Genomic DNA, 17,104 nt, shown 5'->3' with positions numbered 1-17,104 from the left:
AAATATACATTGACTTATTTTCATTTTTGAAGTGCCCCCAGCAAACCTCACAGCTGTTTGAAAGTTAAAACATGAAAACAAGTACTGTATATTTAATATATAACATAACTGTATATATAATAAACCACACAGAATAGACATATGTAAAGTATACATACTACGACATTCATACTGTATAAAATGAACAATTCATATCAAGTGGTGATGTAAAGAGACCAATGTAAATAGCATATAACACAGATACTGAATATGAAAAAGCCCATGTACAATACAGTAGACTACAGTACATCACGTCTGTGTGTGTTTTTATCACTGACTGTCTGAATTGTTTGCATGTTAAAGGCTCTCAGACTGCAGCCAGCTGTGCAAAATTACTGAGGCGATGTCTTTCTTTGGTGACTTTATTATTAGGTTTCCTTCTCAAAGCGTGAGTGTCACTCCTCAGTAGAGGAAAAGAGCAGACTGCTTTGTTTCATCCACAGGCATGCCCAACTCTGCCTGGAAAGGTACTGTAACTGTTGCGAGGTGCAACTTACTTGCACTGTGATTGCGTTCTTTGGTACTCTGAAATGGCCAGAACAATCATGCTTAAAAGTACAATTTGCAATATGGAAAGAATATTAATAGCATTCATATACCTTCATTCCCTTCATCAGCACAACCTTTTATTCTTTCTGAAGGTACAGTAGATGAAGAACATCTGGAGTCTAAGAAACCTGGCAGGTGTTGACTTCATTGCTTGTTAGCCTTGCTTTCTGTGGAAGCCTATATCTTCATCCTCTTTTCGTGAATAACATGCTGTCAGATGATTGTTACAGCATTAGCAATATCCATCCAGGTTGCAGATCTTCCTTCCAAGAACCAAAGCAGTAAGTCTTTCAGTGATTCGCTTATCTCCTGCAATTGTCCTTTGGACAGAATCACAGGTACTACACAGATACAGTAACAGATTGTACTGTAGATATTCTCTCTCTCGTAAAATCCGGGTCTCCCTATGTTTGCCACACACAAAGAAACTGCAGCTCCAGTTATACCGATATCTTCTTGTGTCCTTGATTCCAGCCCTGTGGAGATGTATGACTAAGGCTGTTTGATTATGGATGCAGGGTTTAGAATGTTTTCAGCATAATCCCCAAAACAGCACTAACCTAAACTACTACTGTCCAAAATACCAGTCATGTCTTAAAAACAAAATGTATTAATCTATATTATGTAAAAAAATCTTGTTTTTCTCCAATTCCATGGCCAAGTTGTACAGAAAACCAACAGAAAATTAATTGATATCCCTTTAGTTTCACTTTACTATATAATATATCATACAGTCAAGTGAAATTAATATACTGTATTAACATAATGTTAATTACTATGTATTATATTATATAGTAAGCTGCGGCATCACAGTTTGGTTTCTTTGACCTGTGCATGAGCCAGTGGTTGGAATGAATGTTTATTGTGAATGCTGCATTTCTCAGTAACCCTTTAAAAGGCAAATTAAAAGATTCTTACATTCTGAAATGAGTTGTTCCAGTCTCATTGCGTACAGTACCAGATTTTATTATAAGCCAAACTCCACAGATTAAAAAATATTATAAAATTAAAATTATAAAAAAGATCAAAAAAATCCTTTCAAGCACAATCCAATTATATTTTTCTGTTTCACACTTCCAAGAACTTTAGGTGCATTTGATGCTCATTATATCGTACAAAAACACAAAAACAAATGACACTAATATGAGCAAACTTTAAAGGCTGACTGAGAATATAATGGATTTAAATTATGTAGCCTCATTAACAGCCCATAAATGCAAATGGGCTCTTCTTCCCAAAGATAAACTCACAAATGTGAATCACATTCATAAAAAGTTAACCATTAATTCTGATGTCTCATTTCTTGCTATGGAAAGAGATACAGCATATTTGAATTATCAAATGGACTGAAATGCTAAACATTTGAACTACACTATGAAGCTTCAAAATGTGAAAAAATTAGATCTCAAAACTTGTGCAGCACATTTTATTGATACACACTCCTCTCAGCTTCTGCAAACTCATTCTGATATAAAGCAAAATCTCATCAATACATTGTTTATTAACACAGAAATTTAGTTCTGAATGAACACACACAGCCAGCCCTGTTACAGTGAAGAATGTTCAGAAATTGCTAGACCCTCAGTGTTTATGGTTTGGGCTGTGTGATAATGCCATTGGGATAAACACAAAGAACAACTGTTTTTATCCTCCATGTGTCACATGTGGATCTGAGTACAGCAGACGAAAACAAAGACATTCAAGTTAGCCACACAAAAGCTTGTAGTATGAACAGTGAAAGATTTGTGGCAGTAAGGCTCAAGCATATCTGTTATGTTAAATACATATGAAATGTAACAACAAAAAATGTTTGCATGTTCATTTTGACATTCAAAGAAGACTTGTGGTATATATTTAATTCTAATGCCCCCTTCACTGTTAGTGCAACAGCTTGGATTTATAGTTTTTTAGTGTTTCAGAATTGATAATTGCTGTATTATAGTTAGAATATTTAGTTTATAGATCAGTGTGAATGTCATGTCTAATATAATATTATTCAACAACTAAAGGTGTCTTTTTTGCTTCTGCGATACTAATTAGATTAGATAATTAGATAATAGTGACTCGTACAGTGTAAAACATCCAATTTTGTTTTTAAAACAGCAAGAAAAAAGCTTTACATTTTTTACCCTTTCATTAAAAAGGTCTCGTTTGTGTAAAATTCATACTTACAAAAGTCAGACCCTAATGAATTAATTGCAGATCGAAAGATCATCACCTTTCTGTAAGAATTAAATAATGAAACACTTAAAAGAGTGTGAACTCAAACCATCTCCTCTGTGATCTTGATTTCTTCATTTACAACAGAAATAGCTAAATCATATATTGAGGCTTCTAATATAGAAAGGATTTTCCTTTGATTGAGCTTTCACAATGTCAATTATTATTTTTTGTAGAGCAATCTGTCATAGATTCACCATCACATGTATTACGTAAACAAAACAATTTCATAACGTCTGTAAATAAGATCATTAATCCTTCATATCATATGTAGAAAAGATATTGATGAAATTGCTTACCTTTGTAATCTGTAATCATAAAAAAGAAGTGAGGACAAACTCTAGCTCTGGTGCCCTCTAGTGATTCCAATATAAAATACTGTGTTGGGTAACATGAAACATATCAAAAAATAACTTTACAGTACATAAATTAACACTACCTACCGGATACTGCCTAAACTGTAAAGCAATTCAATTAAAAAAACTGTAGGGCCATCTCTGTGCAAGATCAAAGTTACCTCTTCAGCTAGTTAGACTAGCTTCTTATCACCACACACTTTCTCGGATCTGTTATTAACAATCAGCCTTAACATCATTTTTTATTCAATATTGAATTTAATAGTACTTACACGCAGACATTCTGATTGAGTCAGTAACAGATTTTCTCTTTATGATGATGTTTCTCAGAAGTCCACAGGACAAACTGAAAATGCAACAAACCCCCTTAAACAGCAGCTTTGGTTTACTGATCACAGTGGAGTTGTACAACTTCTATGCAATCTGTATATGAGGCCTGCTTAAACCAAGTTTTATTGTAGTTGAAGGCCCTTCACTTCTTCTCCATATGCAATGCTCACACTTGGTCCAGCAGGTTAAAGACCTGTCATTCATTTTTCAAAACAAGGAGAACAAAACACCATTAATGGTTGTATTGACTTCAGAGTGCTTTAACTTCTTAATCGTCGCTCTTCATGTCTCTATGAAAACAGTGCTGCCAACCGGAGCAAGAGCTGAATATTGCTCCCAGAAAAATGAAAATGTGAAATGAAAACCTCACCATATAAACAGATAAAGGGCCAACTTTTAATACATTTTAAGTAAAAGGTGTCTTTAAATATGGTATAAAAATAAATGCAAGAAACAGTAACAGAATTACAGACTACATAGGACAAGGACATAGCTTTTTTGATTTTCAAAATGTGATTGGACATGTGTGATGAAATCCATCTGTGCTAATTTTTGTAGTGCAATAAATGCAAATGAAGTTTAATAATAAATGCATACTTTGTAATGTTTCCATTTTGTGTCTGATTATCAGTGATTAAGGTAATGTTCCTATACAGAAGATTTTTTTTTATTTTAACTGTACTCCAACTTGCTATAAACACTCGGTTCCAGCTGATTTGGAAGAAAGAAGTGGACGTACAAATTAATCTTAAAAAAGGCATTCAGTAGTTTAAAGTCTTTTCAAAATCCATAATGCCTTGCCACACACTGAAGAAATAAATAAAAAATAGTTCCTCGGACATGCAACAACTGGTCTACTGTCCTCTGGTTTGCCTGGGTAAACAGTGGACTACAATAATGTATAAATGAAATGGTCCTCTTCCAAGCTAAAAGGTGACAGCTTTTTTAGTATGACTGCACAAGACTTGTTAGCCTCTTTGAAGTAAGTGTTTTCCCCTGGAAAAGAAAAAAGCAAGAGATTCAAATGTTATGATGACATGTTTCTTGGGGACTAACAAAGAAACACCAAAAATAAATATCGGGTGGCAAATATGAGCTGCTGGGTCTATTAAATTCATTCAGCAAACACTATTTTCACTAGACACCCCACAGACATGCAGATTCCAGATTAAGGAGCACAATTTTAGATCTGTTATTCCATTGCAAAACTGATTGCCATTGCCTTTATTTGTCATGCACCCACAAATGTAATCTTCCCTTTGAAGAGTCTGGTTGTTATTTTTGTTCTGGGTTAGCAGGGATATTGTGCATACAAACCAAGCCCTTGGGAGTGAGTGATTTCTTTTGTACTGTATTTCCCCTGGTCAGTAAGAAATGAATAAGAAATATGTTGCTTCTTTGATTTTCAGTTCTACAGAATGACCCAGTAAAAGATGTCCTTCAACATCTTTTATCATAAAGTAAATGGGAAAGCGACACCACCAGTGTTTCCATGCCATCAGTGTGGTAATTAAGTAATTCAGAGACCATACTGAAATACATCCGGTGCTCACTGCAGTAACCACACTTAAGTTTTTTGATGATTATTGCGATTCAAATTGTTTTATTTTAAATGTATAGTTAAAAGTAGGAATTTTTTCCCTTTTAGTTCTCCAGCTGGGAGCTGTCCCGCTTTTCACTAGTCAGTATTGAGGTTGTGTGTCTGCCTGCCCTGGAAGAAGTCTGCACCACACACCCACACTTTCCTGGATGTGTTGTGTAGTGGGTCTCTGTTTCCTTGCTCATTGCACCTAGAGCAAGACTGGAGATAAACAGAAGCTTAACGGTATCTGGAGATACTGAGTCCCTGACTGCAGCCAGGCAGGAGAGTCTCACTTGACTCCAGCCTACCCAAACCGATGTTTTGTGCCACTGCTGGGGAAAGCCCATACACTCGCTAGCACTAGGGTGACCAGACGTCCTCTTTTTCCCGGACATATCCTCTTTTTGAAACCTAAAATATAATTATAAAATTCCAAAACTTGTCCGGAATTTTGTTTTGCTCGTTTACTCAGACTGTGTAAACACACACAGGCCTACACATCTGCGTTTGTTCCATGTTGGTAGTCTGAACTTACACGCAGAAAAGGTGTTAGTTCAGACTACCAACATGGAACAAACGCATGTTTTTCTGTGTGTGTGTGGATGTTTTTATGGCCATGAGAAATAACAATGTTTAACTTGTTTCATTATATGTCAAAATGTTTAGTTAAAATTGATCACTTTTGCAACCATTCAAGTTCTGATGTCTTCATTTTTTCCTCAGATGTTAAGACTTTTGTTGTGTTAAAATAAAAAAAAACGAAGTTGAAAATAGGGCTATATTTTTGTTTTTTCCTTGTGTGCCATTATGGAAGAGAAATAGCAACCCTGCAACTGTTTAAAAGTTTACTAAGAAGCTTAATAAAAACTAGAGTTTAAATTGATTTTTTGATTAGAATAAGTAATAAAGATTCTTTACTTTGGAGGCATGTGTTGAGTGTCGGTTATCCCCCCCCCCCCCCATCCTCTTTTTTGAAAACCAAAATATGGTCACCCTAGCTAGCACATAACAATCCCAGTATTCGCTCCTCTGATTTCAGAGATTCGAGCTTTTCTAAACTGCAGGTGGATGTTTTTATGAAATTAAAAATATAAGGTATGTAGGTGTAACTCTCAAATGAGCTATGTTTTTATCATATTTACTGTTAAACGCTACTTTATTTAATACATTTCATGGTTTAAGCTTACGCAAACAAGTCCCATGAAATACATATAGATTGTTTTACAGATACTTGGATTTTTTTAGGCACGTACAGTAGCATTGCATGTGAATTTGTGATGTCACTCCTTTCCAAGAACACTTTTTCCTGATTCTAGCAAAGGACAAATCACACTTATACTAATAATTCTGTACTTTTTATCCTCAAGATCCCAAAGTGCATTAAATATACAGTAACTGGAGATCCACTTGATAATCTGAAGTAAAGCACCCACTTGGAAGATACAGTATGCAGTATCCATACTGTGCACCAGCAGTCCCACTACACATCAGATCAGGTGGATGAGGGAGAGACTGCTTCAACAATTGAATTAATGGAGAACTTTAGGAAAGCCAGAATGTGTCAGGACACTACTCTTTCAAACAGTACTATCTGATCTTTCATAACCAGGAGATAGGGCCTTGACAGGGTCTCCTATAGCACCTCTTATGACCAGCCACCATACTGATTTGGAAATTTTGGTCTAGAGGGTCCACCATCGCCACTTACAGTAGCTTAACCTGGTTTTCCTTGGAGTGCTCCCATCCCAGTACTGGTGAGACCCAGCCTTAGTTTCTGAGATCTGACGTGATCAGGCTACATGTTGGTAATGCTACTGTCAGTACCAGCTAATCTCTGTAAAACCGTGTAAGTAAAGTAGCAACAAAGTAAGTGAAATTGCCAACTGTCATTTTTTTCCATTATCTGCAATTTTAAAAATGCATGTGCTCATGTACACATTTTTGAAATTCATAACATAGTTAGGGCATAGTACAAGGTCTGTTTGGTAGCATGGGTTATACAGTACATTCATTAAAATAGTTATTTAAGTAGATAGTATATTCACAACAGCAGTGCTCAAAATGGAAGTCCTGGTATGAGACCTAATATCAGACAGAGGAGGGGCTCATGCAGAAAAATCAGTACAGCACACAAGGTAGAATACAATTTCACATGAATTTACAGTGGATCCCTAGTTTTTTCTGTGGAATTCAGAAAGATGCTTGCAGTATAAAATTAAGGAACTAAGGTTAACCCTGATCACGTCTGAATCTCACAAATAATTTGTACCACTGCAGCTTGTGCAGTATAATGCATAAGTGCACAAAAGTGGATGGATAATTAGGGTGCATTTAAATATGTTAAAATGCAGATTGGGATTCTCTTGTTTTGTTGCACATTTTGTGACATTAATTCCTACCCGCCAAGTTCCCATAATCAAACTTAAGGAAAGATAGTGTATAAAGAAAACATTTTGCAATATCCATATTTTGTCAAGATACTGCCACGGACAACTCACAGTGTTAACAACCTGATAGGAACAACAAAAGCTACAACACTGACAGGCATCGTACTGCACCACTCAGCATACAACACACACAAACTCAAAACACCAGCCAGTGACTAGCTACCTCTTTCACAACAGGTGAGTGTTCGCCTTCAGTGTTGGCGTACAGTTTTTATGGCATGGAAATATAGGCATGTTTCTGGCCTATAAAAATAAATGTGTTTAATGCTCTTAGGTTGAACAAGCTGTTACAACAGAAATGTTCATATAAAGTTTCTTGTCCTCATGTTCTCATGAAAAACAAGGAATTCTTATCACAGAATTTTCACCTGAAAATTACATCTGAATAAACTCCAAACCAGTTTATACAATATGTGTGTCTGGTGGGCAGAGTGGCCAAGAAACTTTATAATATACAATGTACAATATATATAAGGGGCTTTAATCATTAGCTTTTGATTTTAAAAGGCAGCAAATGAAATACTTACAGTAGTTAAAAAGGGTCAAGTATAAAATAAGTCTACAGTATGTACAGTATATTTAAAAAGAAAAACTTTTGGGATAACTGGAAACCTTGCAGTCTTTATCATCTGGCTTTATTTTTCATGGAATTCAGCACATATTACTTTACATTTTAGGTGCATTGCAGTACACACAATATTAAAACATTAATTAAAATCCCTTATATAATATGCTTATAGCTTTTAATTGCAACATGATGACACCACAAAAACAGAGTGGCAGACAGAATGGAGATGGAGAAGAGCCACCACTCCTTTAGTATCATTACCTGGAAGCAAAATCCTTCAAAATAAGTTCTTACTTTTCTGTGGACAAGGAAAAAGCAAACATGAAGGAGCACATTTTTTTACACTTTGGATAAATGTGAAAATGACATTCATGCAAAACTGTACTGGTTTGCATGCAGTCACATTTCAGGAGATCCTGTTATACGACAGCAGCACCATTCGGGATTTGAAAAAAGTGCATTCACTCAATGTAAAAATTATGTCAGACACAGCAGATCAAAAAATCAACTAAAACATTTCTGATTGTCCAATTCAACAGAGGGAGAGGTACGTACATGTACACATCAAGCAGATTTTCAGCCAAGTCCAGAAATCAGCCACTTAGTCTAAATATTTTATTTTAAATTTGTGCTTTAAGAGTGCAGTTGTGAAATCCTGGGCAAGTTCTGGATTAATGAAAATCTACCAAAAATATAGTTATAAAGGTGAAACAATTCAGGAGAGGGAGGAAAGAAGGGTTTTGACCGTAAAAAGCTCAAATCCACAAGCTCTTTCTTTGTCTGAGTGCGTATTGTGGTATCACAAAACAGTGACGGACTTTGTCAGGGCAGTCGGTGGTTTCAGCAGCCAGCCATGCAAGTCCTATCAACTTACCACATTGCGAGTGAATTTTTCAAATGAGGTTCTGCGATCCTGAATGTTTTCCAACTTAAATTAAAAAAAGAAAAGGAAGAAAAAAAAGGCGAGAAAAGTACACAGCTGAAAAGAAGGAATGATGAAATGGACAGCAAGCCAAGCTATGAAAAAAAAATCAAAACAACAGCTGGAATGGAAACTGCAAGCGATCTGGTTAAAATGTCCTGCAAAATTTCACTGAAAATGCAAATAATAGTAAATAAACTGAATGAAAAGAATGAAAGAGCTACATTTAGACATATGATTTTAGTAAAGGTTTTTAACTGAAATTTGCGAGGAAGGTCAGGTTGTGGTGCTAACTTCTACTCTGCTATGTATAGATATATTTTGCCACCCAAACCCCTCTTTGTACATTTGTCTCACAACCATCCTGCAAACCCATCTACACCCTTGTAGCAGCTCCCTGGCCCATTCCTTGCGAAAGTGAGGAGGGATTCGGTTAGCCTCCTCCTTACAGTTGCTCAGTTAGGCTTGTCATGCCAAACCTCTATATATTTCATCTCTATATTACATTTCTCAAGATAAGTTCAAACTGCTAAAGAAATAAGGGTGATTGAAACTGCTTGAAAAAATCCAATAATGTTACCCACAAAAATATTAAAAAATAATTGGTTATTACTTATATCGTGTGCTCTGCCACCTCTCAGTCTGAGACTCTCTCTGATCTGGAACCTCTAAGCAGAGTTCTGGCACCTCTTTATGACATGAAGAATATAATATGCGTTTTCAGCATAAAGCATAAGGAGTCTCGTTGACTCCTTGAAAACATTTCCACAAAGCTATCCTTATTTGTTTACTATGGGTGAATACCTTAAAAATAGACATAAAGCGTAAAGAAATGGAACAAGACCACTTGATCTTGGCACAAGGCACTTTGCTGACGCACTGCTCAACCAGCCAGTGCAGACTGACAGAACAGGATGAACAGGATTGATATGGCATAGGTTTTGCATTCCACTACTGAGAGTGCTCAAGGATTTATTTTCCTCAAACATTAGGATAAAACTGTTTGAAAATGAAGAGTATGGCTAACAAGTCAAGATTTTGTGTCTTCTACAGCAGTAAAATTCTACACTGTCTAAATTTCAGTAAAGTTCACAACAGTGAGCTCTGATACAGTACATACTAAACAGAGTATACTGTACTGTAGGTGAGTAGGACATCATAGAGTCAGTTTCTGGACAGTCCCGATGACAGGACCATAAGAGTGGAAAAGTTTCAAAAACATGCTTCTGGGATTTGAAATGAGTAATTAAAGAAAGTTTTTTTTTTAACTAGCCTTGTTAGCATGTTATCCACAGTGGTGATTTGGAAGTGTGGTACCTTGTGCATTGGCATGTTTAGTATTAAATATGTCACAGTTGCTCTGGCACTCCATTTCCTATCATACATCCCCTCTCTCCTCCTCACCTAGACCTCAAGCACCTCTTACAAATATTACATTATTTATTACTTTAGGTCTACCACACTTTAATTACATACTTAACCTGTACTGTATGTTGACTAATACTAAAGTTTAAAGGTTTGGTATAATAATTTTGTCCATTTAGAGTAGAATTCTGTATACTTAATACCCACATCTACTGAAGATAAAATCCAGTAGGCAGAAAATGTCGGACATGAGAATTATTCTTTTTTCCAAAATAAGGAAAACATGACTGTTTTTTTGGACAGACTGTCTTTCACAAAGTCCAGTAATGACTATAAAATAAGTATATTTGTGCATAAATGTAGCCAGTGATTGTTTACATTAATGGAAAAAGATGAATAATATACTGCAGCTCATGCAGCACTGATTAAGAGCCATTAGAGATGAAAGCTTTTTTCTTTGCCTATGATTCTTTTTTAACCTTCCATTGATCCAGAACTTTTACAAAGGAGGAATGGCCAGTACCTAACCAGTTAGTCATTAAAATATTTCAGGCATATACAGTACCTTTTTCTTGGCCTGTAGCAATTCCTGGTAGGCACTGGAACGTATGAAACGAGCATAAGAATCACTCTTCATCAGTTTGTAAATGTGCTCCTGAAAATACAGGTTTAACAAGAGGTTATAAAATTATTAACTAGTGTCGTTTCTAACAATTTAATATTTGGTGGACATGTTTCTGATTCATAAGAGACTGTCTTTTTTCTCAGCATCCTCTGCTCAACAACTGGCTTGTCTGACTCAGGATGCCCAGACTACTTCAGATGTACAGTGTGGCCAGACTGCTATCCCTGTAGATAGGCAGGGTGGAGCTAAAGTAAACTCTAAGCATCCTGTACCAACAGGTCCATGGTGCTTGTCTGTATCTCTTTACATTTGACTTTCATGACATTGTAAGAATAAGGTAAAGCATTTTTCATATCTGAGCCAGAATAACTCATTAGGCCAGACCTATCCTGGTTTCCATGGTGTTAAGGAATGAAGATAGCATGTGACTCTTCTCTTCTACAACAGCTGGACTGCAATGGGAACATGAACACACCACTCTCCAGCTATAAGACCAGACACTTACCCACCTACTGTACATTAAAAGACAGATATATTAGATATACTGTAAAAATAAAAATACACTAGCACTTATTTACAGAGAGGAACTGCATGAGGTTTTCTTTTTTAAATTTTTATCAGAAGAAAGAATGCGGACACAGATCACTAGGATGAGTCAGAATTAAATAAACTTTCAAACAATATTAAACTAAATTAATTTTGCCAGTAACATTGTATTAGGCAAAGGGTTCCAATACCTTTGGAAGCAACTATACTTACAAGCACACTGAAAGCATGTAAGTAAACAAAGTTTTGGTATATAATGTCAATGGCATATTTATTTAGAATGAATGATTTTAAAGTGCAAGTTTGTGATTCAGAAAAGACAACATTTCTCATAAATAATGTTTGTACCAGTTACCGACATTGTGCTCAAGGCTGGAGGATAAAGGTATTGACCACCCTTCTAGTTTACTATTATATTTCCACTTTGTGATCAAGTAGAATGTGTCAGGGCGATCAATACACATCATACATTTCATCTGATGTGTTAACACAAAAGTAACACCTAGAAAATGAAGCTGTAGATCAGATCAAGTTGGAATGCAGGAAGAAAGGTAATGTGTTCCAGCTCTACACTGCTTGCCCAAGCATCACAGGGCTTACCTGGGCATCTTCAAAAGTATACCGTCCAGGATCCTTCACATTCTGGGTTGTTTTGTCATAACTCTTGGAGTCTACGTTGATGGCACTGGGAGCACCAGGAGCCAGGAATTCCAGCCAGATTTCCTGGACACGGGCTGGTACTTCACGGATTGGCCTTTTTTTCAGCTCCTGGACTGCTAACCAAAACCTGGCCACACAACAGAGGAGAGTCACTACCTGATTGTATCAAATTGTACATGGTTATATTAAATTATGAAGGGTGGCACGGTGGCACAGTTGTTAGCATTTCAGCAGCGCTGGGACCTTAGGGTGCTATCTGCGTGGTTTGTACGTTCTCCCTGTGTTCGTACTGTATGTGTTTCCTCCAGGTGTTTCAGTTTCCCCCACAGTCCAAAGACATACTGGTAGTCCAAATCTCTGCAGCTAGACTTGTAACTCATACCAGACCTTGGCAAGATCTTGTTACTGACTTTCAAGGCTTTAAATAATCTGGCTCATCATACTGTACATCTCTGAACTCCTCCATGTTTACAATCGCTCCTGTAGGCTCTGTTCAATTGAGGTTGGCTCTTTCCTCACTGTACCCAGGACTAACTCTTGGACTTTTGGTGACCGTGCCTATCCTGTTGCTGCTCCTTGTGATGGAATACCTTTCCTCCAACTCTTAAAGAGACACATTCTTTTACTCTCTTCAAATATAAACTCAAAACTCACTCAACTATTTCCTAGTCCCTATATCTGATTGTCCCACTTTCTATCCTGAATGATCTTGTTTTATTTTTTCTTTTATTTTTTGCTTTTACTTTTGTGTTTTTCTTTATCGCTATGTACAGCATCCTTGGGTTTGGAAAGGCACTTTATAAATAAAACTTATTATTATTATTAATTATTAATAACCTAGCCCACATGCTTTTGGTATGTGTGAGGACACTAGAAGACCTGGAAAAAACCCATTCAGACACAGGGAAAACATGCAAACTGCACATACTGTAGAAGAGTCTCCAGTCTAGAATTGAACTCAGGACCCAAAAATTGTGAGGCCACAGTGCTAGCCACCATGCCGCTGTGTTTATATGTGAACCACTCTGCAGACACTTAGTGGGCGAGTCAGAATGCTAACTGAGTCTATCAGTGGCCACCCATGTCCACTCACACACAAATAGAAACCCTCCCACCCACAACAAACTGCCATCCAATTCTCATAGGGGCAAAAAGCTGTACTGCTTTGTCAGTTTAATAAATCAACAGAAGATGTAACAAGTAAAGGTTAATTCCACACTGAAAAGTAGAAAGAAAAAACACTGCCTGTTCTTGAAGGCTAGCAATTGCCTCAATTTCCAACTCTTGTTTCTTGTTTTACTATTTAATTTGCATGTACAGTGAATGTACTGTAGATAAGTGTATTTCATTAGTTGTCAGTACATATTTATTTTACAGTCAAAGTCTACATAATTATACATAATTTATTGTTGAGCTGTTCTGAATTGTAGTATTGCATGCATCAAATCAACTGGACAAATAATATTGCAAATAATAGATAAATAATAACATACTTTTCCAATGTCACTTATCAGATTCTCTAAGAATGAGTTTGACTAATCAAAAAGTAAGTCTAGATCTAAATATACAGTAAGTCAGGTCTGTCTAAACATTTTTCCAGAAGGGCGGAGTGTTGGTAGGATTTCTAAATCTCTTTACAGCAGCAGTACCTGGGCAGCAGGGAGAAGTTGTTAAATTGGTCCTGTTAAGTGGAATAACAAGCTGATTGAGTTGGAATGGAAACCTGCAGACACACTGGATCTCCCGGACAAAGATTAGACAGCTCTGCTTTCAAATGATTTTTTCCCTGACTGTCAATATCAATAAACAATGATAAGCCTATACCAAACACCTTGAGGTCCCTACTGTACATCTACTTTTGGATCACTAAAAACAAATTTAGTCTTTTTCACAAGTGCTCAATTGGTTTAGAAACAAATCTTTTTTGTTAAATTTGATAGCTGAGAACAATACATCCCTTATTTTTAAAATCCACACTCTACAACTCCTTATCCCTAAAACAGTGGTCCCCACACACCTGCTGGTTTTAATTCCATTTCATCTTAATTAGATAATTGAAGCCTTACTGGATCTGAGAGGTTGCTTCAAATGAATATTTCCATTTTGTTTCTAGTCACAAGTTTGGGATTTAATTTCACTTATAAAATGTTTAATCTGATCTGTTTGTTCCCAGCTCCTAATCTCCCTGTTATTAAGTCAGTGAAGGGTTTGATTGTGTAACTGAGGGCTCAGCTGGAACAAAGACCCGGTGTGGGGATCACCAGGACCAGGAGTGGGAACCACAGCCCTAGAGTCTTTATAAAGACAGGGAGTGGAGAGATGCTAGCTGAGCTGAACTGGGCATGTGTACCTCAGGTTTTCAGAGCTGAACTCTGACTCCAGGAACTTGAGGAACTGCTCCCTCCCCACTGGGTCTTTCAACACCTCATTGATGCCAAAGCCCCATCGCTTCACCCGCTGCTGGCCCGGCTCCTTACTGCAAAGACACACACCGCACGTGAACAGCAGTTACAGCACAGGAATAAGAACAATTAATTAATAAGTGCTTACACTTATATAGTGCTTTTCTGGACGCTCCACTCAAAGCGGTTTACAGGTAATGGGGATCCCCTCCACCATCACCAATGTGCAGCCCCACCTGGATGACATGACGGCAGCCACAGTGTGCCAGTACACTCCCCACACATCAGCTATCAGTGGGGAGGAGAACAGAGTGATGAAGCCACTTCATAGATAGGGGCTATTAGGAGGCCATTATTGGTAAAGGCCAGGGGGAAATTTGGCCAGGACACTGGGCTCACTCCCCTACTCTTTTCTAGAAACGCCCTGGGATTTTTAATGACACACGGAGAATCAGAACCTCGGTTTGACAGTATGTCTCATCCAAAGGATGGCACCTTTTTATAAATACTGTATAAAGTATATAGTCAAATATACTGAAATGAAAATAATTTTGCACTTTACATTTCTTATTGCCATTAACACATTCTATTAATAATGGAACAATTAATAGGTTTATTCCATGCTGAAAAGAGAAGAAAGAAAACACAACATTTTGGCCGTGGAGCCTTCTAAGGGTGTGAGCATCCCTAAGAAGGCTCCACGGCCGAAACGTTGTGTTTTCTTTCTTCTCTTTTCAGCATGGAATAAACCTATTACTTGTTCCTTTGCAGCCTACGCATGCTGACGCAGCTACCCACCTGAGCTTCTATTTATAATACCTTACGTTAAGTTTCCAACATCTCTTACAAGCTCTCTAACATCTTCTAGGTCAGTGGTTTTAAGCACTCATCTTGGAAGACTCCTGCAACTTCTAGTTTTTGTTTAGAACTCTGAATAAGGGTAATTCATCTGTAGCTAAGTGTTAAGATCTTTTTTTTTGCTTTCAGAAGCACTGCACAATGTTATTTAGTACACTTTTTATTAGTAGTTATTTGTTCTTTCAAAAATTACTGCATAGTGTTTTTGAAACCAAAGACTGATCACAGAATAATAATCAAGCAAGAAGTTCAGTTACTGTAAATAAATCAATCAGCTTCAGATTAACACCTAAACTGGAAGATGAACTGGAAGACACAGGGGTGTTCCAGAACCAGGGTCCTGCAGCAGGTAGTGACAAACACTAAATAACTTACTGGAAAGAATGAGAATGGAAGGGAATGTTCTGCTACGAACCTTGCTTCCAGCTCCCACAATGTGGTGTCATCCGACATCCAGGGATTTGAGGGATCAGGTGGTGTGAGAAATGGGTCATATTCAATGTATTGTTCTGTGTAGCCTAATAAACTGAAGAAAAACTTTATTGTAAAAAGATACTCTCACAGATGTTAACACTGCAAATACTGAAGCATCAAATTTGGCTATCAGTCTCCAACACAATGCAGAAGAAAATGGCCTTCTTTGATCTAATTTATTGTTTTTATATCAGAATAAAAAATTCAGATGTTATCTTTTTTGCAAATTAATGGACATTTGACTGGTTATTCACCAAAGACATTTTGAATCACATCACATACACAACTTCTGTATATGCACTGCGTGCTTACATACTATATAGTGACAGAGCACTCGCCCACCCCCTAGACAAAAAATGTCCTTATCATTCCCATATGCATTGAGTTTAAATTAATTTGTTGATTCATGATTTTGTAGGAATTGATGTGACATGTTTCTCAGGTTAAGGGTCTTATACAGCTACTGTAAATAAACCCGGGGACAAACAGATTGATACTGTAGGTAGACTGTACCTGGGTGTGGCAGCCTTTCTTTCCAGCACACGCCTGACTGTCACGCTGCACCCAGAGCTGCTGCAGGTGTGGGCCGCTTTACCTACAGTAAGCGTCTCCTCCCAAGGAGCTCTGGCTCAGGTTGCAGAGAGAGCAGCAGAAGCCACCGTGACCAGAGCTCAGATAACTCCTCGGCTAGGCCCCCAGGCGTGTTTTGTTTTATTGTGAACTATTTAATTTTTTTTTTTGCATTAGGACGTTTTGCAGAAGAGTTCAAGCTTCATAGAGCTGTTTTTGTTTTGCTTGTTAAATAGGCTGTGTGGCAACAAGTGTTTGAAATAGCATCTGTGGGACATTCTTTATGAAATGGTCCCTCTGCTGTCTTGGATTTTTTTACCCTGTCTGTAGTGTGATGACTGCACAGATCTGCTACAATAGAATTTATACAGCAGATGCATATCCAGTGCTGTGTATGCACAGAATATAGATTATGAAGTAAGCATGTCTTACCTTTCTGCAACTTTAGACATTTTTAATCGATGTCTGTCTAACTGCACTTGCCAAAATTTTATCTGAAAAGAAGACAGAACAGGAAGACAGGTGTCACTGAAACAACAGTTTTCTACAGGAAAACATAACTCTGAATTATTTGAGAGAAAATGTGTAAAT

The 17,104-nt window shown here is 37.1% G+C and overlaps 1 protein-coding gene across 1 annotated transcript in view; it reads right to left on the bottom strand.

Annotated features, from left to right (window-relative positions):
- Positions 1 to 1,998: 1,998 nt before the first annotated feature.
- The window catches only part of rgs7b (regulator of G protein signaling 7b), a 97,093-nt gene continuing 81,987 nt past the window's right edge, over positions 1,999 to 17,104 (bottom strand). Inside the window, exons 12-18 of the mRNA XM_088933881.1 lie at positions 16,946 to 17,007; positions 15,885 to 15,995; positions 14,560 to 14,685; positions 12,150 to 12,336; positions 10,944 to 11,033; positions 8,353 to 8,389; positions 1,999 to 4,490 (exon numbers count right to left, since the gene is read on the bottom strand). Of these exons, the coding sequence (XP_088790007.1) occupies positions 8,369 to 8,389; positions 10,944 to 11,033; positions 12,150 to 12,336; positions 14,560 to 14,685; positions 15,885 to 15,995; positions 16,946 to 17,007 (597 nt within the window). The 3' untranslated portion in view covers positions 1,999 to 4,490; positions 8,353 to 8,368. The remainder of the gene's footprint in view (positions 4,491 to 8,352; positions 8,390 to 10,943; positions 11,034 to 12,149; positions 12,337 to 14,559; positions 14,686 to 15,884; positions 15,996 to 16,945; positions 17,008 to 17,104) is intronic.

This window comes from Atractosteus spatula, chromosome 15 (genome assembly GCF_055471065.1).
Source record: "Atractosteus spatula isolate fAtrSpa1 chromosome 15, fAtrSpa1.hap1, whole genome shotgun sequence".
Lineage (NCBI taxonomy): Eukaryota > Metazoa > Chordata > Actinopteri > Semionotiformes > Lepisosteidae > Atractosteus > Atractosteus spatula.
This window is presented reverse-complemented; position numbering and strand designations above follow the sequence as displayed.